This window comes from Physella acuta, unplaced genomic scaffold (assembly GCF_028476545.2).
Source record: "Physella acuta isolate Inbredline_101_S28 unplaced genomic scaffold, ASM2847654v3 ptg000209l, whole genome shotgun sequence".
In the NCBI taxonomy this organism is placed as follows: Eukaryota; Metazoa; Mollusca; class Gastropoda; family Physidae; genus Physella; species Physella acuta.
In genome coordinates, this window is record NW_026731728.1 from 753,417 (window position 1) to 779,566 (window position 26,150).

General features: G+C 44.0%; 3 protein-coding genes across 4 annotated transcripts in view; all 3 read right to left on the bottom strand.

Annotated features, from left to right (window-relative positions):
* Window positions 1-228: 228 nt before the first annotated feature.
* On the bottom strand, window positions 229-1,845 carry LOC131937414 (uncharacterized). The gene is made up of 2 exons (XM_059294814.1): window positions 1,834-1,845; window positions 229-1,572 (listed from the first exon to the last, which is right to left on the bottom strand). Exons 1-2 carry the CDS (start codon window positions 1,843-1,845, stop codon window positions 229-231), a joined length of 1,356 nt encoding a protein of 451 aa, XP_059150797.1.
* Window positions 1,695-19,360, bottom strand: LOC131937421 (universal stress protein YxiE). Of its 2 annotated transcripts, none has more exons than XM_059294830.1 (5): window positions 19,320-19,360; window positions 17,119-17,394; window positions 5,487-5,588; window positions 5,154-5,257; window positions 1,695-2,332 (listed from the first exon to the last, which is right to left on the bottom strand). In XM_059294830.1, exons 2-5 carry the CDS (start codon window positions 17,261-17,263, stop codon window positions 2,132-2,134), a joined length of 552 nt encoding a protein of 183 aa, XP_059150813.1. In that variant the 5' UTR covers window positions 17,264-17,394; window positions 19,320-19,360; the 3' UTR covers window positions 1,695-2,131. The 2 variants fall into 2 exon arrangements, with proteins under 2 accessions (XP_059150813.1, XP_059150812.1); XM_059294829.1 differs by lacking the exon at window positions 19,320-19,360 and adding an exon at window positions 19,156-19,313.
* Window positions 19,361-23,431: 4,071 nt separating this feature from the next.
* The window catches only part of LOC131937396 (dual serine/threonine and tyrosine protein kinase), a 29,768-nt gene continuing 27,049 nt past the window's right edge, over window positions 23,432-26,150 (bottom strand). Inside the window, exons 11-13 of the mRNA XM_059294791.1 lie at window positions 26,053-26,143; window positions 25,611-25,860; window positions 23,432-25,158 (exon numbers count right to left, since the gene is read on the bottom strand). Coding sequence (XP_059150774.1) covers window positions 24,911-25,158; window positions 25,611-25,860; window positions 26,053-26,143 — 589 coding nt within the window. The 3' untranslated portion in view covers window positions 23,432-24,910. The remainder of the gene's footprint in view (window positions 25,159-25,610; window positions 25,861-26,052; window positions 26,144-26,150) is intronic.

The window sequence follows — 26,150 nt, forward strand, 5'->3', positions numbered from 1 at the left end:
GACAGCCGTTTCTATTTTTAACCCATTTCATTTGATTTAAGCGAGCCACTCATCCCATTAGCCTTTCATCAGGCGTGACCTATTTACCGATAATCACGCGATGTAGATCATCTAAATGGAAGGAGAGTCTGGGTTTTTACTTCACCAACCAAAAAATGGTTTTCAACATGTCAGGTTTATTTCCTTGAGGACATTGACTTGGTGACCCCACATCCGGGTTAATGAGGTCTATATAGGTATATGGGGGTTCTTTCCAGGCATTTGTGGGCATGTCCAGGTATTTGGGGTCTGTCCAGGTATTTGGGTGCATGTCCAGGTATTTGGGGGTCTGTCCAGGTATTTGGGGTCTGTCCGGGTTTTTGGGGGTCTGCCAGGTATTTGGGGGTCTGTCCATGTATTAGGGGGTCTGTCCAGGTATTTGGGGGTCTGTCCAGGTATTTGGGGGTCTGTCCAGGTATTTGGGGGTCTGTCCAGGTATTTGGGGGTCTGTCCAGGTATTTGGGTGCATGTCCGGGTATTTGGGGGTTGGTCCAGGTATTTGGGGGTCTGTCCAGGTATATGGGGGTCTGTCCAGGTATTTGGGGTCTGTCCATGTATTTGGGGGTCTGTCCAGGTATTTGGGGGTCTGTCCAGGTATTTGGGGGTCTGTCCAGGTATTTGGGGTCTGTCCAGGTATTTGGGGGTCTGTCCAGGTATTTGGGTGCATGTCCAGGTATTTGGGGTCTGTCCAGGTATTTGGGGTTTGTCCAGGTATTTGGGGTCTGTCCATGTATTTGGGGGTCTGTCCAGGTATTTGGTGGGTCTGTCCAGGTATTTGGGGTCTGTCCAGTTACTTGGGGTCTGTCCAGGTATTTGGGGTCTGTCCAGGTATTTGGTGGGTCTGTCCAGGTATTTGGGGTCTGTCCAGTTACTTGGGGTCTGTCCAGGTATTTGGGGTCTGTCCAGGTATTTGGGGGTCTGTCCAGGTATTTGGGGGTCTGTCCAGGTATTTGGGGTCTGTCCAGTTACTTGGGGTCTGTCCAGGTATTTGGGGTCTGTCCAGGTATTTGGGGGTCTGTCCAGGTATTTGGGGGTCTGTCCAGGTATTTGGGGTCTGTCCAGGTATTTGGGGGTCTGTCCAGGTATTTGGGGGTCTGTCCAGGTATTTGGGGGTCTGTCCAGGTATTTGGGGGTCTGTCCAGGTATATGGGGGTCTGTCCAGGTATTTGGGGGTCTGTCCAGGTATTTGGGGGTCTGTCCAGGTATTTGGGGGTTGGTCCAGGTATTTGGGGGTCTGTCCATGTATTTGGGGGTCTGTCCAGGTATTTGGGGGTCTGTCCAGGTATTTGGGGGTCTGTCCAGGTATTTTGGGTCTGTCCAGGTATTTGGGGGTCTGTCCAGGTATTTGGGGGTCTGTCCAGGTATTTGGGGGTCTGTCCAGGTATTTGGGGGTCTGTCCAGGTATTTGGGGGTCTGTCCAGGTATTTGGGGGTCTGTCCAGGTATTTGGGGGTCTGTCCAGGTATATGGGGGTCTGTCCAGGTATTTGGGGGTCTGTCCAGGTATTTGGGGGCTGGTCCAGGTATTTGGGGGTCTGTCCAGGTATTTGGGGTCTGTCCAGGTATTATATGTCTGCCACAACTGCCCTCAAATGTTTACGATAGCTGATAGCACATTTACTCACATAACAGATTAAAGAAATACCAAAACACGGTGTAAACTCAGCCAAACAGATTTATATCCCTAAACAAATGAGAAAAGTTGACAGCACACATCCCTTAGTTACCGTCCTTTTATCACAGAAAAAAATCACATTCTTGTAATCAAAAGTTTTTCACACAAACATCAGCCGTACATTGAATGACATCTCCAAGTTTTAGACCGGTGTGTTGCGCATGCGTGTTATCTGGTGGGCGTGGCCATCTTCCCGGTGTCTAGCATTGTGTGTGCGGTGTCAAGGTGTATAGTGTCATCTGTGATTATGTCCCAGTGTCCTGTGATCACGTGACCCTGTGTCCTATGGTCACGTGACCTTGTGTCTCGTGATCACGTGACTTTATGTCCTGTGATCACGTGATCTTGTGTCCTGTGATCACGTGACCTTGTGTCATGTGACCTTGTGTCTCATGATCACGTGACCTTGTGTCCTGTGATCACGTGTCCTTGTGTCTACAGACGAGGACCGGACAATGCGAGTGGTGCAGGATGTAGTCAGAGACCGAGCCGACAAGAGTTCTGCGAACGGTGCCGAGACCTCTGGAACCGGTCACGATACACTGGACCTTGTGCTCCAGGGCGGCCTGGACGATGGCGGGGCCCGGCTCCCCCGTCAGCCGCAGCAGCTTGCCCCTGACCTGCGGCAGGCGGGAAAATTGGAAAGGTCAAGGTTCAAGAAAAATAGCTGATATATAACGACATCTAACGTCACTGTTACATATTATCCATAATCACGTCACAACTACCCAATTTATGCGTCACTAATGCCAAACCCGCCGTGAGTTACCCAACTACCCCAGCCTGCGTCAGCCAACTACCTACCCCAGCCTGCGTCACCCAACTAACTACCCCAGCCTGCGTCACCCAACTACCCCAGCCTGCGTCAGCCAACTACCTACCCCAGCCTGCGTCAGCCAACTACCTACCCCAGCCTGCGTCAGCCAACTACCTACCCCAGCCTGCGTCACCCAACTACCTACCCCAGCCTGCGTCAGCCAACTACCTACCCCAGCCTGCGTCACCCAACTACCTACCCCAGCCTGCGTCACCCAACTACCTACCCCAGCCTGCGTCACCCAACTACCTACCCCAGCCTGCGTCACCCAACTACCTACCCCAGCCTGCGTCACCCAACTACCTAAACCATTCTGCGTCACCCAACTACCTACCCCAGCCTGCGTCACCCAACTACCTACCCCAGCCTGCGTCACCCAACTACCTACCCCAGCCTGCGTCACCCAACTACCTACCCCACCCAACTACCTACCCCAGCCTGCGTCACCCAACTACCTACCCCAGCCTGCGTCACCCAACTACCTACCCCAGCCTGCCAACTACCTACCCCAGCCTGCGTCACCCAACTACCTACCCCAGCCTGCGTCACCCAACTACCTACCCCAGCCTGCGTCACCCAACTCCCTACACCAGCCTGCGTCACCCAACTACCTACCCCAGCCTGCGTCACCCAACTACCTACCCCAGCCTGCATCACCCAACTACCTACCCCAGCCTGCGTCACCCAACTACCTACCCCAGCCTGCGTCACCCAACTACCTACCCCAGCCTGCGTCACCCAACTACCTACCCCAGCCTGCGTCACCCAACTACCTACCCCAGGCCTGCGTCACCCAACTACCTACCCCAGCCTGCGTCACCCAACTACCTACCCCAGCCTGCGTCAGCCAACTACCTACCCCACCCAACTACCTACCCCAGCCTGCGTCAGCCAACTACCTACCCCACCCAACTACCTACCCCAGCCTGCGTCAGCCAACTACCTACCCCAGCCTGCGTCACCCAACTACCTACCCCAGCCTGCGTCAGCCAACTACCTACCCCAGCCTGCGTCACCCAACTACCTACCCCAGCCTGCGTCACCCAACTACCTACCCCACCCAACTACCTACCCCAGCCTGCGTCACCCAACTACCTACCCCAGCCTGCGTCACCCAACTACCTACCCCAGCCTGCCAACTACCTACCCCAGCCTGCGTCACCCAACTACCTACCCCAGCCTGCGTCACCCAACTACCTACCCCAGCCTGCGTCACCCAACTCCCTACACCAGCCTGCGTCACCCAACTACCTACCCCAGCCTGCGTCACCCAACTACCTACCCCAGCCTGCGTCACCCAACTACCTACCCCAGCCTGCGTCACCCAACTACCTACCCCAGCCTGCGTCACCCAACTACCTACCCCAGCCTGCGTCACCCAACTACCTACCCCAGGCCTGCGTCACCCAACTACCTACCCCAGCCTGCGTCAACCAACTACCTACCCCAGCCTGCGTCACCCAACTACCTACCCCAGCCTGCGTCAGCCAACTACCTACCCCACCCAACTACCTACCCCAGCCTGCGTCAGCCAACTACCTACCCCACCCAACTACCTACCCCAGCCTGCGTCAGCCAACTACCTACCCCAGCCTGCGTCACCCAACTACCTACCCCAGCCTGCGTCAGCCAACTACCTACCCCAGCCTGCGTCAGCCAACTACCTACCCCACCCAACTACCTACCCCACCCAACTACCTACCCCAGCCTGCGTCAGCCAACTACCTACCCCAGCCTGCGTCAGCCAACTACCTACCCCACCAACTACCTACCCCACCCAACTACCTACCCCACCCAACTACCTACCCCAGCCTGCGTCACCCAACTACCTACCCCACCCAACTACCTACCCCAGCCTGCGTCACCCAACTACCTACCCCAGCCTGCGTCACCCAACTACCTACCCCAGGCCTGCGTCACCCAACTACCTACCCCAGCCTGCGTCACCCAACTACCTACCCCAGCCTGCCAACTACCTACCCCAGCCTGCGTCAGCCAACTACCTACCCCAGCCTGCGTCACCCAACTACCTACCCCAGCCTGCGTCACCCAACTACCTACCCCAGCCTGCGTCACCCAACTACCTACCCCAGCCTGCGTCACCCAACTACCTACCCCAGCCTGCGTCACCCAACTACCTACCCCAGCCAGCCAACTACCTACCCCAGCCTGCGTCACCCAACTACCTACCCCAGCCTGCGTCACCCAACTACCTACCCCAGCCTGCGTCACCCAACTACCTACCCCAGCCTGCGTCACCCAACTACCTACCCCAGGCCTGCGTCACCCAACTACCTACCCCAGCCTGCGTCACCCAACTACCTACCCCAGCCTGCCAACTACCTACCCCAGCCTGCGTCAGCCAACTACCTACCCCAGCCTGCGTCACCCAACTACCTACCCCAGCCTGCGTCACCCAACTACCTACCCCAGCCTGCGTCACCCAACTACCTACCCCAGCCTGCGTCACCCAACTACCTACCCCACCCAACTACCTACCCCAGCCTGCGTCACCCAACTACCTACCCCAGCCTGCGTCACCCAACTACCTACCCCAGCCTGCGTCACCCAACTACCTACCCCACCCAACTACCTACCCCAGTCTGCGTCAGCCAACTACCTACCCCAGCCTGCGTCAGCTTCCCTTTGATCTGAGCCACTATGACGTTCACCTCCTCTTCTTCTCGCTGGACGATGCGAGTCATGGCCGAAGAGTCAGGAGTCACAGCTAGAAGCATAGAACAACATTTCAGTGAGTTACAGGAGAGGTACTGGTGAGTTACAGGTGAGTTACAGGTGAGTTACAGGTGAGTTACAGGTGAGTTACAGGAGAGTTACAGATGAGTTACAGGAGAGTTACAGGTGAGATACAGGGGAAATAGATGCTGTGATCTAGGCCCACCTGACATGTGATATGAACTTGACCTACCTGACTCGATTCTGTGACCTTGACCTACCTGGCATCAAGCTCTGCACGTGAGACAACGGTTTGCTGTGCTGGCAGCTGCTGTGAGCCACGATGACGTCAGTGTCCGGCGTGTGCATCTGGTTCATGTACCCTGGGGGATACAATTACATTTTAATTTTAATTAGTTCACTTATTAAAATTTTAATTACACGTATTTGCTAAAATAGTTTGTTAAATTGTTTGTTAAAACTGTTTGTTAAAATTGTTTTATTTGTTTGTAAAAATTGCTTTTTAAAATTATGAAATTTGTTAAAATAGTTTGTAAAAATCCTAACAATCCGTTCACAAGACAATATCAAACCTTACATAAAATTAATTAAAATCTACTCCCTGCTATTGGTCCCTAATTATCCGTCTAAAGACGAATGACAGAAATCATTTCACAAAAGTGTTCGAAAATATTGATGTTTATTTTTTTAAAGTATTTTCAGTAGCCTATTCTTTTTTGTTTTTAATTTTTAATGTGCTAAAATTCATTTCACTGAGATTTCATAGAGATGTGTCTCATTTAAAGAAATATTACAAGAAGTAAAATTTTAATTTGGTCGTGAATTTTTTGTGGAATAAAACAAACAAAAATTGAACGCTCGATTGTCGCTTGTTTGATTGGGGCTTTAGGATGGTGGGAAAATATTTTGGTGTCTGCCTTCAAAAACTCCGCATCGTACCATTTGTCGAATCATACCACTGGTGGTTAATTAGACGATGTGATGAACTGTACCACTGAACAGTTAATTAGGTATTAATTAGACCATTTTATGAACTATACCACTGGACTTGAATGTTCTCTAGACATGAATGTTCTCTAGACATGAATGTTCTCTAGACATGAATGTTCTCTAGACATGAATGTTCTCTGGGCATGAATGTTCTCTAGACATGAATGTTCTCTAGACATGAATGTTCTCTAGACATGAATGTTCTCTAGACATGAATGTTCTCTAGACCTGAATGTTCTCTAGACATGAATGTTCTCTAGACATGAATGTTCTCTAGGCATGAATGTTATCTAGACCTGAATGTTCTCTAGACATGAATGTTCTCTAGACATGAATGTTCTCTAGACATGAATGTTCTCTAGACATGAATGTTCTCTAGACCTGAATGTTCTCTAGACATGAATGTTCTCTAGACATGAATGTTCTCTAGGCATGAATGTTATCTAGACCTGAATGTTCTCTAGACATAAATGTTCTCTAGACATGAATGTTCTCTAGACATGAATGTTCTCTAGACATGAATGTTCTGAATGAATAAACAGCGCGTGACGCCATTACGATGTTAATTTGTTTTTTAAATATTTCCTTCTGCCTCGGTTGTCTCCCGGCTCACGCACGTGTTTTACATGCACGCGATGTGCTCGTGAGATGTTTTGATGACGTCTTGTTTTATCAGGGGGTGGGGGGGGGGGGGGTAGCCAGATCATTAGGGGAGGTCAGTCAGATCATCGAGGTAGGGAAGCCAGATCATTGAGGGGGGGGGGCGCAGAGGCGTAGCGACCCTTCCCGGCGCCCGGGGACAAACTTTCAATTTGGCGCCCCCTCGGGAGCAAATTTTCGATTTGCAGCCCCCCCCCCATTCAAATTTTCGATTTGCACCCCCTCAAACTTTCGATTTTCACCCCCCCCCCCCCCTCAAATTGCAAAAATGCAGCTAAAATGACATTTTAATTTGTTTTTACAACCCATTTTGGCGCCCCCTAAGGTCGGCGCCCGGGGACAAATGTACCCTCCTGCCCCCCCCCCCCCCATCGCTACGCCTCTGGGGGGCGATAGCCAGATCGGGGTGGGGTGGGGAGAGTGGAAAAGCATTGTTTACGTTCTCCAGCGGTTAGAATCTATACATGAGTTTGTTCTTCCAACATGTTGACATATGGGGGCTGGGTGCAGTAAATATATTTATGTATGACGCGAATAGTTATTTCCGTACACCGGAAGTGATTGGACCACCAGATGGACGGGAAGGGGAATTCCTAGTGCATGTAACAATGATATACCGCCTTCTACAGGGGAAATAATCCAGGGCTGCAATAAAACATGCTAAAGGGGAACTACTGCGTCGTATGTAAACACGGTGTTGATGTATGGCCGGTGTTCTGTCTCACATAAACAACGGACACTTTCTGTTTGTTCATAGAATTCTGTTCATGTTCATATTGTCATTTTCTGCCTTTAGTTTTATTTTAGCACGAACTCGGTCGGTTATGCACATTTGTCATTGCTATCAGAAGGTATACCTTCTACTTCAAACCTACTTCTGATCGTACACTCCAAACATACCCAGAGTTTCTTTACCTAGCACCTAACGATTGGGGGTTGGGGGGAGGGGTATTGCTCACCCCTACCACTGACCGTCTGTTCTAAACTCATTGTGACGAAGCTGAGAAAGGGGAGGGGGGGGGGTAATGTAGGCGATGTCGCACACTTGTTAATCTTGTGTCCTAAACATTTAATTGGTTTTTTTTTTTTTAAATTTTAAAGGACGATCTGCAAATTGTAATAAAACTTTGTACCTTATATTGAATCAGGTTTGTTAAAACTTTCAATAATAATTAGTGATTAGCGATTAGAAACAAAGAAGTTCCTGTTTAGGAGAGAGGAAAGGGGGGGGGGGGTTGAATCGTGACATCACTTTCATACCGACATCTCAACATGTGCTGTTCTAACTACATGATTGGATTTCATTAAATATTGAATTCGACTGGTGAGAAAATATCCTACCATAAATTGTTCCCATCGATTTTATCGCCAACTGGCTTCTACCACCCACACAGCAGATTTCACTTACAGAGGCCATTTATCACGTGCCATTCAGGGTTAGAGGTCAAGTTATTTGTTACAACAGAATAACAGAACGTGAACAAAAGTGAAACCTCGAGACGTTATGGGCGGGTTGTATGTTGGGTATCGTGTAGAGTATCGTGTTGTATAGAGTATCGTGTTGTGTAGAGTATCGTGTTGTGTAGAGTATCGTGTAGAATATCGTGTAGAGTATCGTGTAGAGTATCGTGTAGAGTATCGTGTTGTGTAGAGTATCGTGTTGTATAGAGTATCGTGTTGTGTAGAGTATCGTGTTCTGTAGAGTATCGTGTTGTGTAAAGTATCGTGTTGCATAGAGTATCGTGTTGTATAGAGTATCGTGTTGTATAGAGTATCGTGTTGTGTAGAGTATCGTGTTGTGTATTATAGAGTATCGTGTTGTATAGAGTATCGTGTTGTGTAGAGTATCGTGTTGTGTAGAGTATCGTGTAATGTATCAAAGATAGAAAAATTGAGATGTTAATCTATTTAAATATCTTTACACGTCATCGGCACACTAAAAATAACATCGACACACCTTTACCATTCAGGGACTAAAACCTCCACCACATACTGAGATTAAAACCTTAACACACCATCACCACACACGGCGACTTAAGCCCCCCCCCCCCCCTTTTCCACACATACACACGAACTATAAGCAAGCTCCGCCATGAAGAAAGTTTCCAGACCATCAGGGGAGGGGGGGGGACAATAGAGGCTGATTACAACGTCGTTATGGCGTGTCAAATCAGAAGGAGATGTCCAGTCATAATGTGATGCTCAATCAAAACCTCCTCTAGACAAAAACTCTTCTAGACAAAGCCTCCTCTAGACAAAAACTCCTGTAGACAAAATCTCCTCTAGACAAAACCTCCTCTAGACAAAAACTCTTCTAGATAAAAACTCCTCTAGACAAAAACTCCTCTAGACAAAAACTCCTCTAGACAAAACCTCCTCTAGACAAAAACTCCTCTAGACAAAAACTCCTGTAGACAAAATCTCCTCTAGACAAAACCTCCTCTAGACAAAAACTCCTCTAGACAAAATCTCCTCTAGACAAAAACTCCTCTAAACAAAAACTCCTCTAGACAAAAACTCCTCTGGACAAAAACTCCTGTAGACAAAATCTCCTCTAGACAAAAACTCCTCTAAACAAAATCTCCTCTAGACAAAATCTCTTCTAGACAAAACCTCCTCTAGACAAAACCTCCTCTAGACAAAAACTCCTCTGGACAAAAACTCCTGTAGACAAAATCTCCTCTAGACAAAAACTCCTCTAAACAAAATCTCCTCTAGACAAAAACTCCTGTAGACAAAATCTCCTCTAGACAAAAACTCCTGTAGACAAAATCTCCTCTAGACAAAAACTCCTGTAGACAAAATCTCCTCTAAACAAAAACTCCTCTAAACAAAAACTCCTCTAAACAAAAACTCCTCTAAACAAAAACTCCTCTAAACAAAAACTCCTCTAATCAAAAACTCCTCTAAACAAAAACTCCTCTAAACAAAAACTCCTCTAAACAAAAACTCCTCTAAACAAAAACTCCTCTAAACAAAAACTCCTCTAAACAAAAACTCCTCTAAACAAAAACTCCTCTAAACAAAAACTCCTCTAAACAAAAACTCCGCAAGAACCTACAGCCGACAGACACAAGGAGACATGAGAGTATTTTATTCCAGAAATAACTTACGTTATGCCATTAGCTCAGTTTTTTCTATTTTTAGCCCCATCATTTCTAGTTGAACACAAAAAGTAACACATCAGTCATTAAGTTAGAGTGTAGCCACTCTAAGCAGCTCTAAACGCTAAGCGGGTTTAATCCAACTGTTTCTCTGGCAGCACGTCTAATATATCAGACACTAGAGTACAGGGAAAAGCTGAATTCAAAAAGTAAGGATTTAATCCTGTCGTGTTTGTAAGGATTGTAAGGGGGGGGGGGGTCTAGGGATTTCAAAGAGTTTGTTCACTCAGAACGTATCACATCAGAATCCCATATAGGCCTACATGCTAGCTCAGTATAACGTTTACTTACCTGAGTTAATGCCTCTATTAATTACACGCTACCCCGGGCTAATTACCAGATCCTAATTAAGTTTTTTAGTGGGCAGGCAACTCTTTGATGGTCTAGTAATCTGAGAAATTGGCGGGGCGCATGCGTTGTTGGTACAAATCTGTGTGTGTGTGAGAGTCTGTGTGTGGATAGGTGTGTGTGGGATAGTGAGTCTCTGTGTGTGTGTGTGTGTGTGTGTGTGTGTGTGTGTGTGTGTGTGTGTGTGTGTGTGTGTGTGGATGGCAGAGCGACCCGTTGTGCTCCCGGAGTGAAATATAAATGTTGCGCCCCCCCCCCCCCATAGTCGATATAGTTGTTAAATCAATTAAAATTGCGAAAAGTACCCCCCTCCCCAAATCCTATTCAGAATGATTGGGGTCAGGGGCGTAGCGAGGGGGGGGCGGGGGTGCGGACCGCACCGGGTGACACCATTTAGGGGGGTGACACCAAGGCAAAAAATAGCAAAATATATAGAGAAAAACTTGAGGGGGGGGGGTGCAAATCGAAAGTTTGAGGGGGGGGGGGGTGCAAATCGAAAACTTGAGGGGGGGTGTGCAAATCGAAAACTTGAAAGTTTGTCCCCGGGAAGGGTCGCTACGCCTCTGGGGGGTGACACCATTAAGTGCCGCACCGGGTGACACCCGACCTCGCTACGCCACTGATTGGGGTGCTTTTAATCAGTTACTGATATTTAACACTTATTTTTGGTGTCACACAGTTGATGTAGGTAGGAGGAGATGTACGCGTAATCGAGTCTAGAAAACTCGGCTTTGCAAGTCTGTCTGCGTGTGTGTGTCTTTGTGTATGTCTGTACGTCTGTATGTCTGTAAACACGATACTTGAGTACCGTTAAGTTAGGTTGATGAAAATGTATATACATGTATTATATCAAATTTGTAGTTATGCATCAACTTTTCAGCGATTTCCGGTAACCGGAAGTGGAGCTTATTCTACTATCAATTTTTTGAAAAGCCTATAATTTGAGAACTGTTTAAGATATATGCATGAAATTTCGCATAGAAGTAAAAGATCTAAATCTCTACCTTCTGTCAATTTTTGAGCAATTTCCGTTGAACAAAAGTAGTAATTTACGCTATTTCCGATTTCTTAAAAAACGCATATGAATGTATAAAGTACTAATAATAGTCCGCACTATTATACACATATGGTTTGACATTCACTTGGTGCGCGATTCTGTTTTTACGAGATTCTATTTTTTAAAGTTTAAGTAATCAAAAATGGATTAAAATTCGAGTAAGTTTAGGTGAGATCACTCCAGGTTTATTTAGAAATTGCGCTCTATCTTGTTTCTACCCCGTTTAGCGATTCCTAGGGTTTGCACCCAGGGCGTCGGCCCTAACCGCCCTCCCCTAGCTGCGCCTCTGGAGGGTGGGTTTCACTTAGATTTATCTCCAATACAAATGCGTTACCCATACAACATGTACACGCACACACACACACACACACACACACACACACACACACACGCACACACACACACTGTGATCTACTTTTTAAATTCAAAGAAACATTCATTTTTATTTTCTATTGGATGCGTATTTCTCTCTCTCTCTCTCTCTCTCTCTCTCTCTCTCTCTCTCTATATATATATATATATATATATATATATATATATATATATATTGTTACGACTGTGGGGGCATAGATTGGAGGGGTAGGGTTGACGAGAGACGTGACCCAGACTAAACAGGTACGGACGAAGACGATTAGTGGAGCACGTGTTGCAATTAGATTGTAATTACGGACGACGGCATCAAATGGGGGTAGGTGTAGAAGACACGTATCTAGTGACCGTAATGGGGGTAGTTTATTAGCAGGGTCTGACACTTTAATCAGGCACGACAGAACTGTTGGCGACATGTAAATTAGGGTAGACCGGATGGGGGAGACAAAGAAGTTAGGACTAGGAGGGTTAAGACAGTCAGGGTACGGCAGCTCACCAGTTAGGACGTGTAGTTGTAGATAGTATAGTTTAGAATAGGTGGTAGGATTTCTGTGTTGTATTTTGGTGGTGGTTACTTTTCAATATATTGTAACTCTGTTGTGAAGATTAAACTTACGTTGTTATTGAAAAGGTGTTCGTTATATTTAACGTGTGTTCTTGTCTACCTCCCCTCCTAAATCGAAAGATCTAGGTAGGTCGGGACGTAACAATATATATATATATATATATATATATATATATATATATATATATATATATATATATATATATATATATATATATATATATATATATATATATATATATATATATATATATATATATATATATATATATATATATATATATATATATATATATAATATATATAATATATTCGTGTGTGTGTGTGTGTGTTGTTTATGCAATTTTTACACCTTTCATGCAATAGTCATGAGAATTTAAGAAGCTGCTGATAATGTATTTTTAAATTTCAGAGGGGTGACGCCCCGTCTTTCTGGGGGGGGGGGGAGGTGAGTAATGTACACTCAATGCTTTCATACCCCTAAGGCGTCAGGACGGTAGTGTGGACAAACCGCGCCCCAACAGCTATAATCCATGAAATTCCCGCTCGCATTGTTTACATTTGAATAACTAACAAAACAAGATCACTTGTCTTAAACTATACGCATGGTAACGACATGATAAAAGGTTCTTAAAATATTGCGTTAATGCGATGCAACGCACGGGACGGGCACGCTAGTAATTTATGAAATTCTAATAAGTCAACAGTGGCGTAATGTTTATTTTAAATAAAATGGTTGTACCAGCCCCACCCCTCCCCTCGTTTTGTCATTGATCTGTGATGACGTCAGTAGGAGGTAGGTGAAACTCACCTGTCATGCAGGTGCTGACAGGTAACAGTGCAGTGGCAGGTAATTACAGGTAGTTACCTGTCGAGATGTACACCCACTAGGAGGTAAACGTGGAATCAAGCAGTTCTGTAACCGCTGTTAAAGAATTTCCCAGTCTTCCCCGGTCAGTTGTTTTAAAACTTGATGAACTTTGGTCCGTTGTTTTAAAAGTTGATGGAATTTGGTCGTCCGTTTTAAAAGTTGATGGAATGTTTTCTGTGACGTAATAAAGCCTCACATTTGACGTCATTACCAGACAGATATTAAAAAAAATCTGGACCGTGTATTGTTGGTTTACTCATCTTATCAACATCGACGAGTTCACAGATTTAAAATCTACCTCTATAACAAAAACCTGAGCAAGGAAGCGATGTTTGTAGTTAAAAGACATTAGACCATTCCTAAGTAATGTTACTATAACCACAGGGAAACCATTTCAAATGTGCGACTGATTAGTTTTAAAAAAACTGTACAAAACGCTATGCTGCATCAAGCACGAAGTGAAATGTGTTGGAGTTGGGTAGGCCTACATTGTTTGAAACGTTGCTTGCATAAAACCCGTTATAAATATTCTCGTACGCTAGGCTAGGTCTACGTGTGTCCCCATTACATCGAATATTTACATTTCATTACACCGAGGATAGAGAGAGTATTGTAATCGTGCACACAGACTAAATGAGATTCTTGACAGCTTTCGTTGTTTTACACCTCCCCACTTTATCGTATACGGAATATAAAGGATGTCTTGTAATCATGAAAAAAATCGTATTCGAGATAGTATGACAAATTTAGACGTTTTACAACATTTCGGTGCCGGAAAAAAAAAAAAATTTTCAAACCCGTCCGTCTGTGTATGTGTGTGTATGTAAACACGATAATTTGAGTACCGTTTCAGTTATGTTGATCAAATTTCATATAAAAGTAATATATCGAATTTGTAGTAATCATTTGAGCGATTTACGGTAACCGAAAGTGGTACATACTCTACTTCCGGTTACTTAAAAGTTAATAACTTAAGTATCATTAAAGTTAGGTAAACAAAATTTTTCAAACAAATACAGGATTGTATGAGCCGTTTTCATTCAACTTTTGAACTATTTCCGGTAATCGGAAGTGGTACTTTACTCAACTTTCGTGTGAAAACGATAACTTGGCAATTGTTGCAGTTACGTAGCAGAAATTTTATACTTAACTAAAAATTCTTAAACTCAGATTGCTTTCAATTTTTGAGTGACTTCCGATATTCGGAAGTGGTACTCTATTTCTGGTTTGAAAAAATACTAAAATACTTTGAGTACTATTTCAGTTAGCTAGACGAAATTTCATAAATAGATAGGGGCCTTTATAAAATTATTCGCTGTTTTCTATCCAATTTTGAGTGATTTCCTGTGCCTGGAAGCTGTACTTCCGATTTCTCAAAAAAGAAAATTAATTTGTATAATTTACACATTTTCCGCTCAGTTGGTTCGCAATTTTATTTTTCTGCACGATTCTATTCTGTATAGAAAAATGTATCTATAGCCCTGGAAGTACCATCCCTACTGTTGCGTAAAAATATAGGAGAAAATTTAGGGGAGATCACTCCCACTTTATTTTTTTTGTTACAAAACGTTAGAATATCGACACCAAAAAAACGGTTTCTAACTTTTTTTTTGTGGCATTCAAATGTACGCTACTATTTATAACCACACTTAACGGGGCTACACGGCGCACATATTTTTAGCTCGACAAGATTTAAATCACTTTTTACCGCCTTTAGGCAGCACGGAATTGGGTTTTTGGATGGGGCGGCAGATGCACTTTAGATGGGTAGGGTGGGTGTGGAGGGCTGGGGTGGGGGAGCGGATGTAGGGGGGTGGGGTACAAAGTGTGTACATATGTTGAAAACGTTGTGCCCATGTTAAAAACCGTGCACGAAAATGTTTGCTGATCAGCTTTTGTTTGCTAGAGAGGTAGACAAGTGTCGACAGTGTCGCTAGATCTTCTGGTCCTTAAGTTCTTGTAGAAGATACAGTTTAACACACCCACATTGATGTAGCTACCAACTCATCATCCATAAGCTTCCTAACGAAATCATAAACACCATATTTTGAAGGCTTGGTAACACATCAACAACGCCAGCATAACTTACCCCGGCCCCACAACACAAACTGTTTGATCCTGCCACAACACAAACTGTTCGATCCTGCCCCCCCCCCCACAACTTTATTTCCGGCCCGCTAAAGAACAAAACCTCGTCGTCTGCTTCCGGTCAGAGGTCACGTGCTGATACGATATGACGTCACTTGTCGTTTGAAACACAATGGGTTTCATTGCAGAAGGCAACACACCCCATCCCTAACACTTTACCACCTCCCCCACACCCATTTTTAGCACACTCCACACGTCTCGGTCTACATGTTGAATTCAACATTTACCAACAAAATACGTACTTGCTAGGATAACATACAAACATGTCACTTGCATACAAAATATACACAATTTATATTGTATATAGGAGGCCGGGGGCTCTAAAGTTTCACATTTTTGTGGACGTTATAAATGGATGACCCCTAAACAAAAGCACAACAGCTGACCTAAATAAATGACCCACTTTTACTTTCGACGATTTCCGTTTCCGCCTTTTGTTTGTGGATTTCCGGAAAGGTAGAAGTTTGGCCAGACGACAATCTCTGCTCGAAACAAATTACTTCCCCTACATCAACAGAGAAGACAACACTCTAGACAGGTTAAACAGTCGGCAAGATAACGGCCCCTGGGTCGAAGGTTAACATCTACTCTCGGGGCAATTACTTCAACTCTTCAGGTTTTCGTACAGTCTATCTTTTCATTTTGAAATATTCAGACTTTCACAGATCTATATCTTTTCATTTCAAAGTTTTCAGAAAGTTTACAGGCTTTAAAATATCTTTCCACTTGAATAACGTCATGGGTTGCAACAGAACAGTTCTAACCTTACCTTCTTTTTACCCCACAAACAACGACTTCTCATTCACACAGAAAACGTGTGTGAATTTTTACGGAACTGTTAGTTTATGTGTGTGTTGGGTAATCGTAGTGTGTGGTACAGCTATCGTGGATAGTGTAAGTGGTGGGTAGTGTCAGTAGGTCCCTTGTAAAATGTGTGGTACAGCTATCGTGGGTAGTGTAAGTAGGTCCCTTGTAAAATGTGTGGTACAGCTATCGTGGGTAGTGTAGGTCCCTTGTAAAATGTGTGGTACAGCTATCGTGGGTAGTGTAAGTAGGTCCCTTGTAAAATGTGTGGTACAGCTATCGTGGGTAGTGTAAGTAGGTCCCTTGTAAAATGTGTGGTACAGCTATCGTGGGTAGTGTAGGTCCCTTGTAAAATGTGTGGTACAGCTATCGTGGGTAGTGTAGGTCCCTTGTAAAAATATTTTGATGCTACGAATTAGGCTAACCTCTGACGTCAGAAATACGTCTTCGTTAGAGAGTTTAGTGGACATATAAATATCATGACGTCACAAGGTAGGTAGATGTTGTGGCCAGATTTAAGCTGGGGTGGTAGTCACGTGACCGCTACCCGCAGGTCTAGTCAGAGCTTTTGTCTGGTTCCTCTGGTCGACTTTACTTGAGCAGGCTCAGCTCTAATTGGTACTTGGGATAAATTTGGAGCGGAGGGGATAAAACATATGGGTTTTGTGTTGCAAACGTTAGAGCCAGGCTTACTCTACTCCACCTCTACCGACAGCTCGTGCAAGTTCGTTGACAACTGTCTACTTACAATCAAACATTGACATCTTTCTACTTACAATCAAACATTGACAACTGTCTACTTACAATCAAACATTGACAACTGTCTACTTACAAGCAAACATTGACAACTGTCTACTTGCAATCAAACGTTGATAACTGTCTACTTACAATCAAACATTGACAACTGTCTACTTACAATCGAAGGCGTAAAACGAGTGTCCACTTCCGTCCATGGCAATCATGATTGTCCGTCGTGGTGACGTCAGCTTGTGTGGACTGCAGGTCTGCTGATGACGTAGGCAGCCGTGAGGCCGCGAGTGACGCACTGAGTTATCCCCCATTGTTTGGAACCCTCCAGAACACGACTAGGATGAGATAACAATCTCCCCCATTAGGGGCAGTAACACGGCTCCGTCTGCTGCTCTAGAGTTGCACCATCCTTGGTCCTAAGTGTTAGTGAGCTGTTTGTTTCCTAAATCAACCAAACAGGTACAGTGGACATCCCCGCTTACCCGAATGGTTACCATGGAAACCTCCCTCTTGAACTATCCCATAATATCCCATATCCACCCCTACTAGCCCTTGGTTTGTTTACGTCTAACGTTACTTGGGCAGACGCTCGAGATAATGAAATTTTCCTTTCTCGTGAGCTAATTATTTCCCTTTTACGACTTACCCTTGCCCCCCCCCCATGTTTTACAAAAGTCAAGGAGACAGTTTGTGTGTGTGTGTGTGTGTGCGTGTGGGTGTGTGTGAGTGTGTGTGTGTGTGTGTGTGTGTGAGTGAGTGTGTGAGTGTGACCAAAATAGTTTGAAGAATGGGGATGTATTCCATCATTTCATGTCTTTGAGGGGGAGGGGAGAGTGCTGGGGACTTGGAATTTGGGGGTGGGTGACAAAACAGAGAAGATTAAAATGGCGACTTTGTGGGGTGGTGTGTGGTGTGTGGGACGTGGTGTGGGTGCGTTGTAAAGCCTGAAGTATGAAGGATGGGTGGCTATTTTTAGAAAAGACTGAAGTGCGTATTTTCAAAACAAAAAGATAAATTTAAATATACAAGTGGATGGTCAGTGGAGTCGGTGGATGGTCAGTGGAGTGGGTGGATGGTCAGTGGAGTGGGTGGATGTTCAGTGGAGTGGGTGGATGTTCAGTGGAGTGGGTGGATGTTCAGTGGAGTGGGTGGATGGTCAGTGGAGTGGGTGGATGTTCAGTGGAGTGGGTGGATGGTCAGTGGAGTGGGTGGATGTTCAGTGGAGTGGGTGGATGTTCAGTGGAGTGGGTGGATGTTCAGTGGAGTGGGTGGATGTTCAGTGGAGTGGGTGGATGTTCAGTGGAGTGGGTGGATGGTCAGTGGAGTGGGTGGATGGTCATTAAGTTCGGTGGAGTGTCACATTGCTAGTATCTGTGTGCTATCGGCAAGCTACATACTTGTCAGCCACATCAACAAAGACAGAAATGCTTACAACATTTTAACTGTCTTTCTCTTACCAGTGTGCCCACCACCCCTCAACCTATCGCCTCGATACTGTCGTATAGGATAAGACGTCATCACGTCTATCTTCTAGTCTATCATCTAGTCTATTGTCTAGTCTATCGTCTAGTCTATCGTCTAGTCTATTGTCTAGTCTATCATCTAGTCTATCGTCTAGTCTATTGTCTAGTCTATTGTCTAGTCTATTGTCTAGTCTATTGTCTAGTCTATTGTCTAGTCTATCATCTAGTCTATCGTCTAGTTTATTGTCTAGTCTATCGTCTAGTCTATCGTCTAGTCTATTGTCTAGTCTATCATCTAGTCTATTGTCTAGTCTATTGTCTAGTCTATCGTCTAGTCTATCGTCTAGTCTATTGTCTAGTCTATTGTCTAGTCTATCGTCTAGTCTATTGTCTAGTCTATCGTCTAGTCTATTGTCTAGTCTATCGTCTAGTCTATCGTCTAGTCTATCGTCTACATCTAGTCTATCGTCTAGTCTATTGTCTAGTCTATTGTCTAGTCTATTGTCTAGTCTATCGTCTAGTCTATCGTCTAGTCTATCGTCTAGTCTATCTTCTAGTCTATTGTCTAGTCTCTCGTCTAGTCTCTCGTCTAGTCTATCGTCTACATCTAGTCTATCGTCTAGTCTATCGTCTAGTCTATCACCTATGTTATTGCTGTTTGTGTAAATGAGGCCTGAAATTGAAATTTTCTGATTATAAAAGTTCAATTGTCAAAAATTAAAAGTTTGACACGTTCCTACCACAAGTGATAAAACCACGGCACACACGGTGGAATATTCTAGCAAACGTGAAACTGTTATCCCTAGGACCACAGTCCCACAGAAGGACGAGAGAATAGCACTTAGAGTTTCACATCCACCGCGCCAACACACGGAGAAAACATCCACTCCACCACACTATTTACCTGACCATACCACAACCAGAAATTGTTGGACTGCACGCGCCCTCTCGCACGCGCTGCTACAGGCAGTACTCACGGCATGGCCTCGCTGGCGTGGTGGGGGGGGGGGGGCAACGGATGGGCCACATTAGGGGGGTGGGCCGATAATCAGGAAGAAATGATTCGAATATCAAAGAGGTCTGACAAAGCGTACGTCATTTAATGGGGCATTTGACATACAAGACGTCCATATAACTAATTTTTCCAAGTAGAACATAACAACAGGACACCCCATAACAACATATGGAATGGGGAGACAACATGACGCTTGACACAACAGGACAAAACTAGACTTTTTGACAGAACTAGACTTTAGACAGAACTAGACTTTAGACAAAACTAGACTTTAGACAAAACTAGACTTTAGACAAAACTAGACTTTAGACAGAACTAGACTTTAGACAGAACTAGACTTTTGACACAACTAGACTGTTGACACAACTAAATTTTTGACAGAACTAGACTTTTGACAACTAGACTTTTGACACAACTAGACTTTAGACAAAACTAGACTTTTGACAGAACTAGACTTTTGACAAAACTAGACTTTTGACACAACTAGACTTTTGACACTGCTAGACTTTAGACAGAACTAGACTTTTGAGCTTTTATCTGTCAAAGCCCGTCTTGTCAGAAAATGTCAAACCTATGACATCTCATAAAATCGGATATCAGTCCAACCAAAACTCGACTTTTCTCAAATGTAGCCTTAAAAAAATCTTTAAATTTCTGTTAGACCAGCCAAGATTGTAGTGGAGCTAGAGTTGAGCTCAAACCGTGTAGAGGAGCTAGAGTTGAGCTCAAATCGGATAACGAGCACAAATGACCAGCTAGACGTCAATTGTTTACAAAATGTTTGATCGTAGTCTGGTTGCTAGAGAACACGATTTATTTGGTCGTTAAGGGCGGCTTGAACATTAACAGCACTTTGTACCAGATGCCACCAGACGCATCAGTCTAAACATTTTATGGCTGGTCCAATCAAGAGATCCCACTTTTTGGAGGGGGGGGGGGGGGATGACACTTTTTACAAACACCATTTACGAGTGGACGCTTATATGTTGTTTGGTACGAGTGGACGCTTGCATGTTGTTTGGTACGAGTGGACGCTTGTATGTTGTTTGGTACGAGTGGACGCTTGCATGTTGTTTGGTACGAGTGGACGCTTGTATGTTGTTTGGTACGAGTGGACGCTTGTATGTTGTTTGGTACGAGTGGACGCTTGTATGTTGTTTGGTTCATTGAAAAATATTTGACAATAATCGTCACTTGGCTGGTCTTTTGTTTTTAAAATCCCTCCCTCCCTCCCCCCCCCCCCTCTTACACACGTGGCTAAATAAATTGTGACAGACCAAGAACTAGCTGACGCAGTCAGTTTTTTTTTTTAAAATATTTCCTTACAAGATATGCAGATAAAGATACTCTATTATCATCTAAATGAAAAAAAAAACTAATTTAAAAAATAACGCCGTTAATAAACCTTTAAAAATGTCTAATTACTATTCAGGTTATCTGTTAATTAAAGCCCATATGTTTTAATTTCAAAGAGCTGACGACGGCCTTTGGTCGAAACGATAAATGACGTGTCAGTTGCCCAGACAACAGCAGATTTTATTTTTTAAAAGCCTTAAGCGAGCCCGGGGGAAAATTTGTTTCAATATCGGCATTTTTGTCGGGCCGTTTGACAAGACTTGAATCCAAACATCGTTAGTTGGGCAAGCGGCTGACGCAGAACGTGGTTCAAAACGAGGCTTCAAGTGTTTGCTCGTGCTGTCAGCTTCCCGCATGCGCACTCATTACTTAATTACCGTACAAAAATGGAACCAGTCCGCTAATGATTTAAAAACATTTTAACTTGTTAATTATGGTTCTAAAAACGCCATTAAAATGCCAATTCCAAGTTGTGATTAACGTTAATCTTTTAAAAAAAAAAATTAGGCTATTTAAAAGAAAAACAATGAAACAGGTGTCAAAACGTCATGAAGAGACGTTTTAAAACCATCCAAATATAGCATTGTCCTAGTTCCATGGTTTATTTCGTACCTACCTGATCCTATAGAAGTTGTACAAAACCTACCTGAACCTATAGCAGGACCTACAGAAGTTGTACAAAACCTAAATGAACCTATAGCAGGACCTACAGAAGTTGTACAAAACCTACCTGAACCTATAGCAGGACCTACAGAAGTTGTACAAAACCTACCTGAACCTATAGAAGGACCTACAGAAGTTGTACAAAACCTAAATGAACCTATAGCAGGACCTACAGAAGTTGTACAAAACCTACCTGAACCTACTTTGACCCTTCCCCCCATTAGCTCAATGTCCGCTAGTTCGTCAGCCCGTTGACGACGAGTTTGTAGATTATTCTAGCGGCTAAAAGCCTCGCCATCATTAGCTGTTATTCACGCCGCTACCTGCGACTAAATCAACGGCCATTACACATGGGGGGGGGGGGGGCATGAAGTGTGGGGTGGGGGGATAATGAAGTGTGAGGTGGGGGGATGTAGTGAGAGGTGGGTGTGGATGGGGGGGGGGGTGAAATGTGAGGTGGGGGGGATGTAGTGAGAGGTGTGTGTGTGGGGGGGGGGGTGAAATGTGAGGTGGGGGGGATGTAGTGAGAGGTGTGTGTGTGGGGGGGGGTGTAAAATGTGAGGTGGGTGGATGTAGTGTGGCCCCCAGGGGGGGGGGGGTGAAATGTGAGGTGGGTGGATGTAGTGAGAAGTGTGGGGGGGGTGAACTGTGAGGTGGGTGGATGTAGTGAGAAGTGTGGGGGGGGTGAAATGTGAGGTGGGTGGATGTAGTGAGAGGTGTGGGGGGGGGGGGGTGAAATGTGAGGTGGGTGGATGTAGTGAGAGGTGTGGGGGGGGTGGGGGTAAAATGTGAGGTGGGTGGATGTAGTGTGGCCCCCAGGGGCGGCTGATACCACATCAAAGGTCGCCGTGATGTCATAGCTGTAAACAAATCGGTATCTTGGTTACCGGAAAGTGAAAAATCGTTACCGGAAAACCAGTTACGGCGACAGAATGATCAATTTCCTTATTTGGACGAGGTAGGGTTAGTACTAATGTCACGTGATGGACGTGTTGCGGGGAGGGCGTGGGTCTCACTCGTGGGTGGGGTAAAATCTCCAGAAGTTGCAAGACTTTTGCAGTCACTGCTTTTTCTAGGGTCATTAGACGTTTAGAGTCACTGAATTCTAGAGTAACAGAATTCTAGGGTCATTAGACGTTTAGAGTCACTGAATTCTAGAGTAACAGAATTCTAGGGTCATTAGACGTTTAGAGTCACTGAATTCTAGAGTAACAGAATTCTAGGGTCATTAGACGTTTAGAGTCACTGAATTCTAGAGTCACTGAATTCTAGGGTCATTAGTCGTTTATAGTCACTCAATTCTAGAGTCACTGAATTCTAGGGCCATTAGACGTTTAGAGTCATTGAATTATAGGGTCATTTGACGTTTAGAGTCACTGAATTCTAGAGTCACTGAATTCTAGGGTCATTTGACGTTTAGAGTCACTGAATTCTATGGCCATTAGACGTTAGAGTCACTGATTTCTAGAGTCACTGAACTCTAGGATCACTTGACGTATAGAGTCACTGAATTCTAGAGTCACTTTACCATCACTGAAAATCAAGACATGAGTCACTATACGTCAGACAACTTTGGCTATGCAAAAGGTCAAATAAATAAAAAGATTCAATTTTTTTTATAACCAGAAAGCCAATGAGCCAGTCTTATAGTACCGCTGGCTCCAGTTTAAACGTTTTTCTATTCTACATGATGATTGGCTCACTTATGCAGACCTATAATTTTCTAAATAGATACTGTGATTAAATGACCAATTAGATGTTTTTAAACACAAGCTCATTTGTTTAAGATGGACATATGTTTGTATTCGTTGTTTGCTCTAATATTTGGATATTATGGGTCCCAAAGACCCATCCCTTCCACAAGTCAACTTTTTTGGACCACCCCCTGGCTGTGTGGACATCATATACAGACACCCCCCCCCCCCCCCCCTCAGAGCAGAGAGTTTTTACACCAGACAAATCAAACAACAAAGCTTGACATTGTCATTCTATTTTTATCAAATGTCATATGTACATCATCAGGTAAAAATTCATCTAAAATACACTGTACAAAATACAAAAGGTTAAAGGTTACAGTGTCATCAGGTCAACATGACCCTAGCTACCACTGGGGACCAACACAATTTACCTCACAACAAAGATCAAATATTTATAAGATCAACACATTTCCTCTTTAAAAAACCTCAGGTAAAAAAAATGTACCTAATAGATTCTTAATTGAGTTCCCAGAAAACTTTGCAAACAGAACAATGTGCAAAAAAAAACTTATTATAAAAATACACTTTAATTATGTCCAATTCCGTGGGGAAATGTTTTAGCTACGATGTACATGTGGGCATACCTTGTTTTTGTCTACTAATGCTTTATAAATAAATAATTCCCTGTCTGGTGTTGTTTCCAGTCACCTTTTATTTCGAATTAAAATGTTTTTATTTTCATCAATCAAAAACTAAAAAAAACCCCACCAGCTAGTACCTGAATAGTCACAGTACCTGTGTACACTAGCAATATTGTACAACGGTCAGAGCAGATGTAAACTGGTATCAAAACAGTATACCTTGTACGTTAAGTGTCTAATACACAAATCAAAAAGTATACCTTGTACATTAAGTGTCTAATACACAAATCTAAAAGTATACCTTTAATACACAAATATCAAAGTCCAAATTGTACATTATTGTCTAATCCACAAATCTAAACCTTGTACATCAACAAACATCAAATCCATGAGCCTCTAGAACCTGCAGAACATTTTTCCATTCTCACACACAGAAATCTTGTAACTTGGCTGGGTGTATTCACTATATACTGTAGCAACACATAGGGGAAGTAACTCATAGGCTAATAATGTACAAGTCAGATGATTGTCTACCTTGAGTAGGAACACTATGTACAGACAATAGGAGTGGTCAGCATATTGGTGACACATGGGTCAACATGGGTCAGCACAAGGGTCAACACACGGGTCAACACTGCATCAAGATTTCAACAAGCAGGTAGGACCATTCATTCATGGTCAGATTAGCCTCAGGCTGGTGGTAGCCCCATGCTGAAGGTAGCTCATTTTAAATAGAAGCTCATGTTGTTAGAAGGCTCATATTGATGGTAGCATATAGCTGATGGTAGCCCATGCAGATGATTGCCAAGCATCAGAAAACAATGATAGATGTAAATCTTCTGTGTACTTGGTAAGGTGTGACTGTGTTAGTTCCTGTGTACCTGGTAAGGTGTGACTGTGTTAGTTCCTGTGTACCTGGTAAGGTGTGTTTGTGTTAGTTCCTGTGTACCTGGTAAGGTGTGACTGTTAGTTCCTGTGTACCTGGTAAGGTGTGACTGTATTAGTTCCAGTGTACCTGGTAAGGTGTGTTTGTGTTGTTTCTATCACAAAAGTAAAGGTGGTTAAGTCCCCAGCAGCTGGGTGTGGCACACATCTATAACAACAACACATAAGTGCCCTCTTGTTATCTGTTGGGGGAGATTTGTTTCAAGCGTGGAGAACCAGATGTGCGATTTCTTCTGTCGTTTGTCCCGGTCTTTTTCTCTGCAGCGGCTGCGGAGGCGGCCCGACGCTTGTTTTTTTCTAAAATAACTTTGAGGGTGTCCTCAACATCACCAAAAAATGGCCGCTTGCTTGGCTCCCCTTCCCAGCATCCCTGCATCAAGACCCAGCAGTCCTCAGATGTGTTGGGGGGCTGCTCTGGCCGAAGACCTAAACAGGAAATTTGTTGCAATAAACTGTTTTAATCAGAGGCTAAAATTTATTTCAATCTACAGTTCAAATTAATTAAACAGAGGCTAAAATGTATTTCAATCTACTGTTCAATTTAATTAAACAGAGGCTAAAATTTATTTCAATCTACAGTTCAAATTAATTAAACAGAGGCTAAAATTTATTTCAATCTACAGTTCAGTTTAATCAAACAGAGGCTACTAATTATTTCATCAGCTATTACATTTCTAGTAAGTCTAAAATTTGAATTGTGAATTATTTGAGAGAAAAAATAACATTTATTTCATCAAACATTTTAAATGTAATGCAAGACTACAGTTTATTAAACTTTAAAAGAAAATGTCAAGTGAAGTAAAGAAAATGTACGATTGATATAATTTGAGTGACCTGTTTCCAACATGACCTTGACCTTTCTACAATGTGACCCTCACCTTTCTTCACAGACTGCCACAGCTGATCCTTGTTGGCGCACTGCTCAAATGCGTTGGGCAGTCTGACATGGCCGGCGCAGACGTACCAGAACAAGATGCCGAAGGCGTAGACGTCGACACTGTTGTCATAGTGACCAGTAAACAACTCGGGCGCCATGTGGATGGGTGTACCAACTATGCTGCCACTCATCATGGCCTCAGGTTTACAGAAGCCAAGGTCAGTGATCTTTCCTCGGTTCTCTTTGTCCAGCTGGTGGTCAAAAGGTGGGCTTTTAATGGGCATGGTCAATATTTGAGCCAACAAAACTTATATTAATGAGGTTATTAATTAATTATGTGAAGCTGACAAAAAACACTTAGTTGAGCTTCATTTACTAATGGTGTTGATAAAGAATGCAATCATATCCATGTCAAACTCTCCAAGAAAAAAAGCTTCCCTTACCAGAACATTCTTTAACTTGACGTCCCTGTGCACCAGACCTTGACTGTGTAGAAATCTGAGACCCTCCACCACATCAATGGCCACCTGGATACTAACAC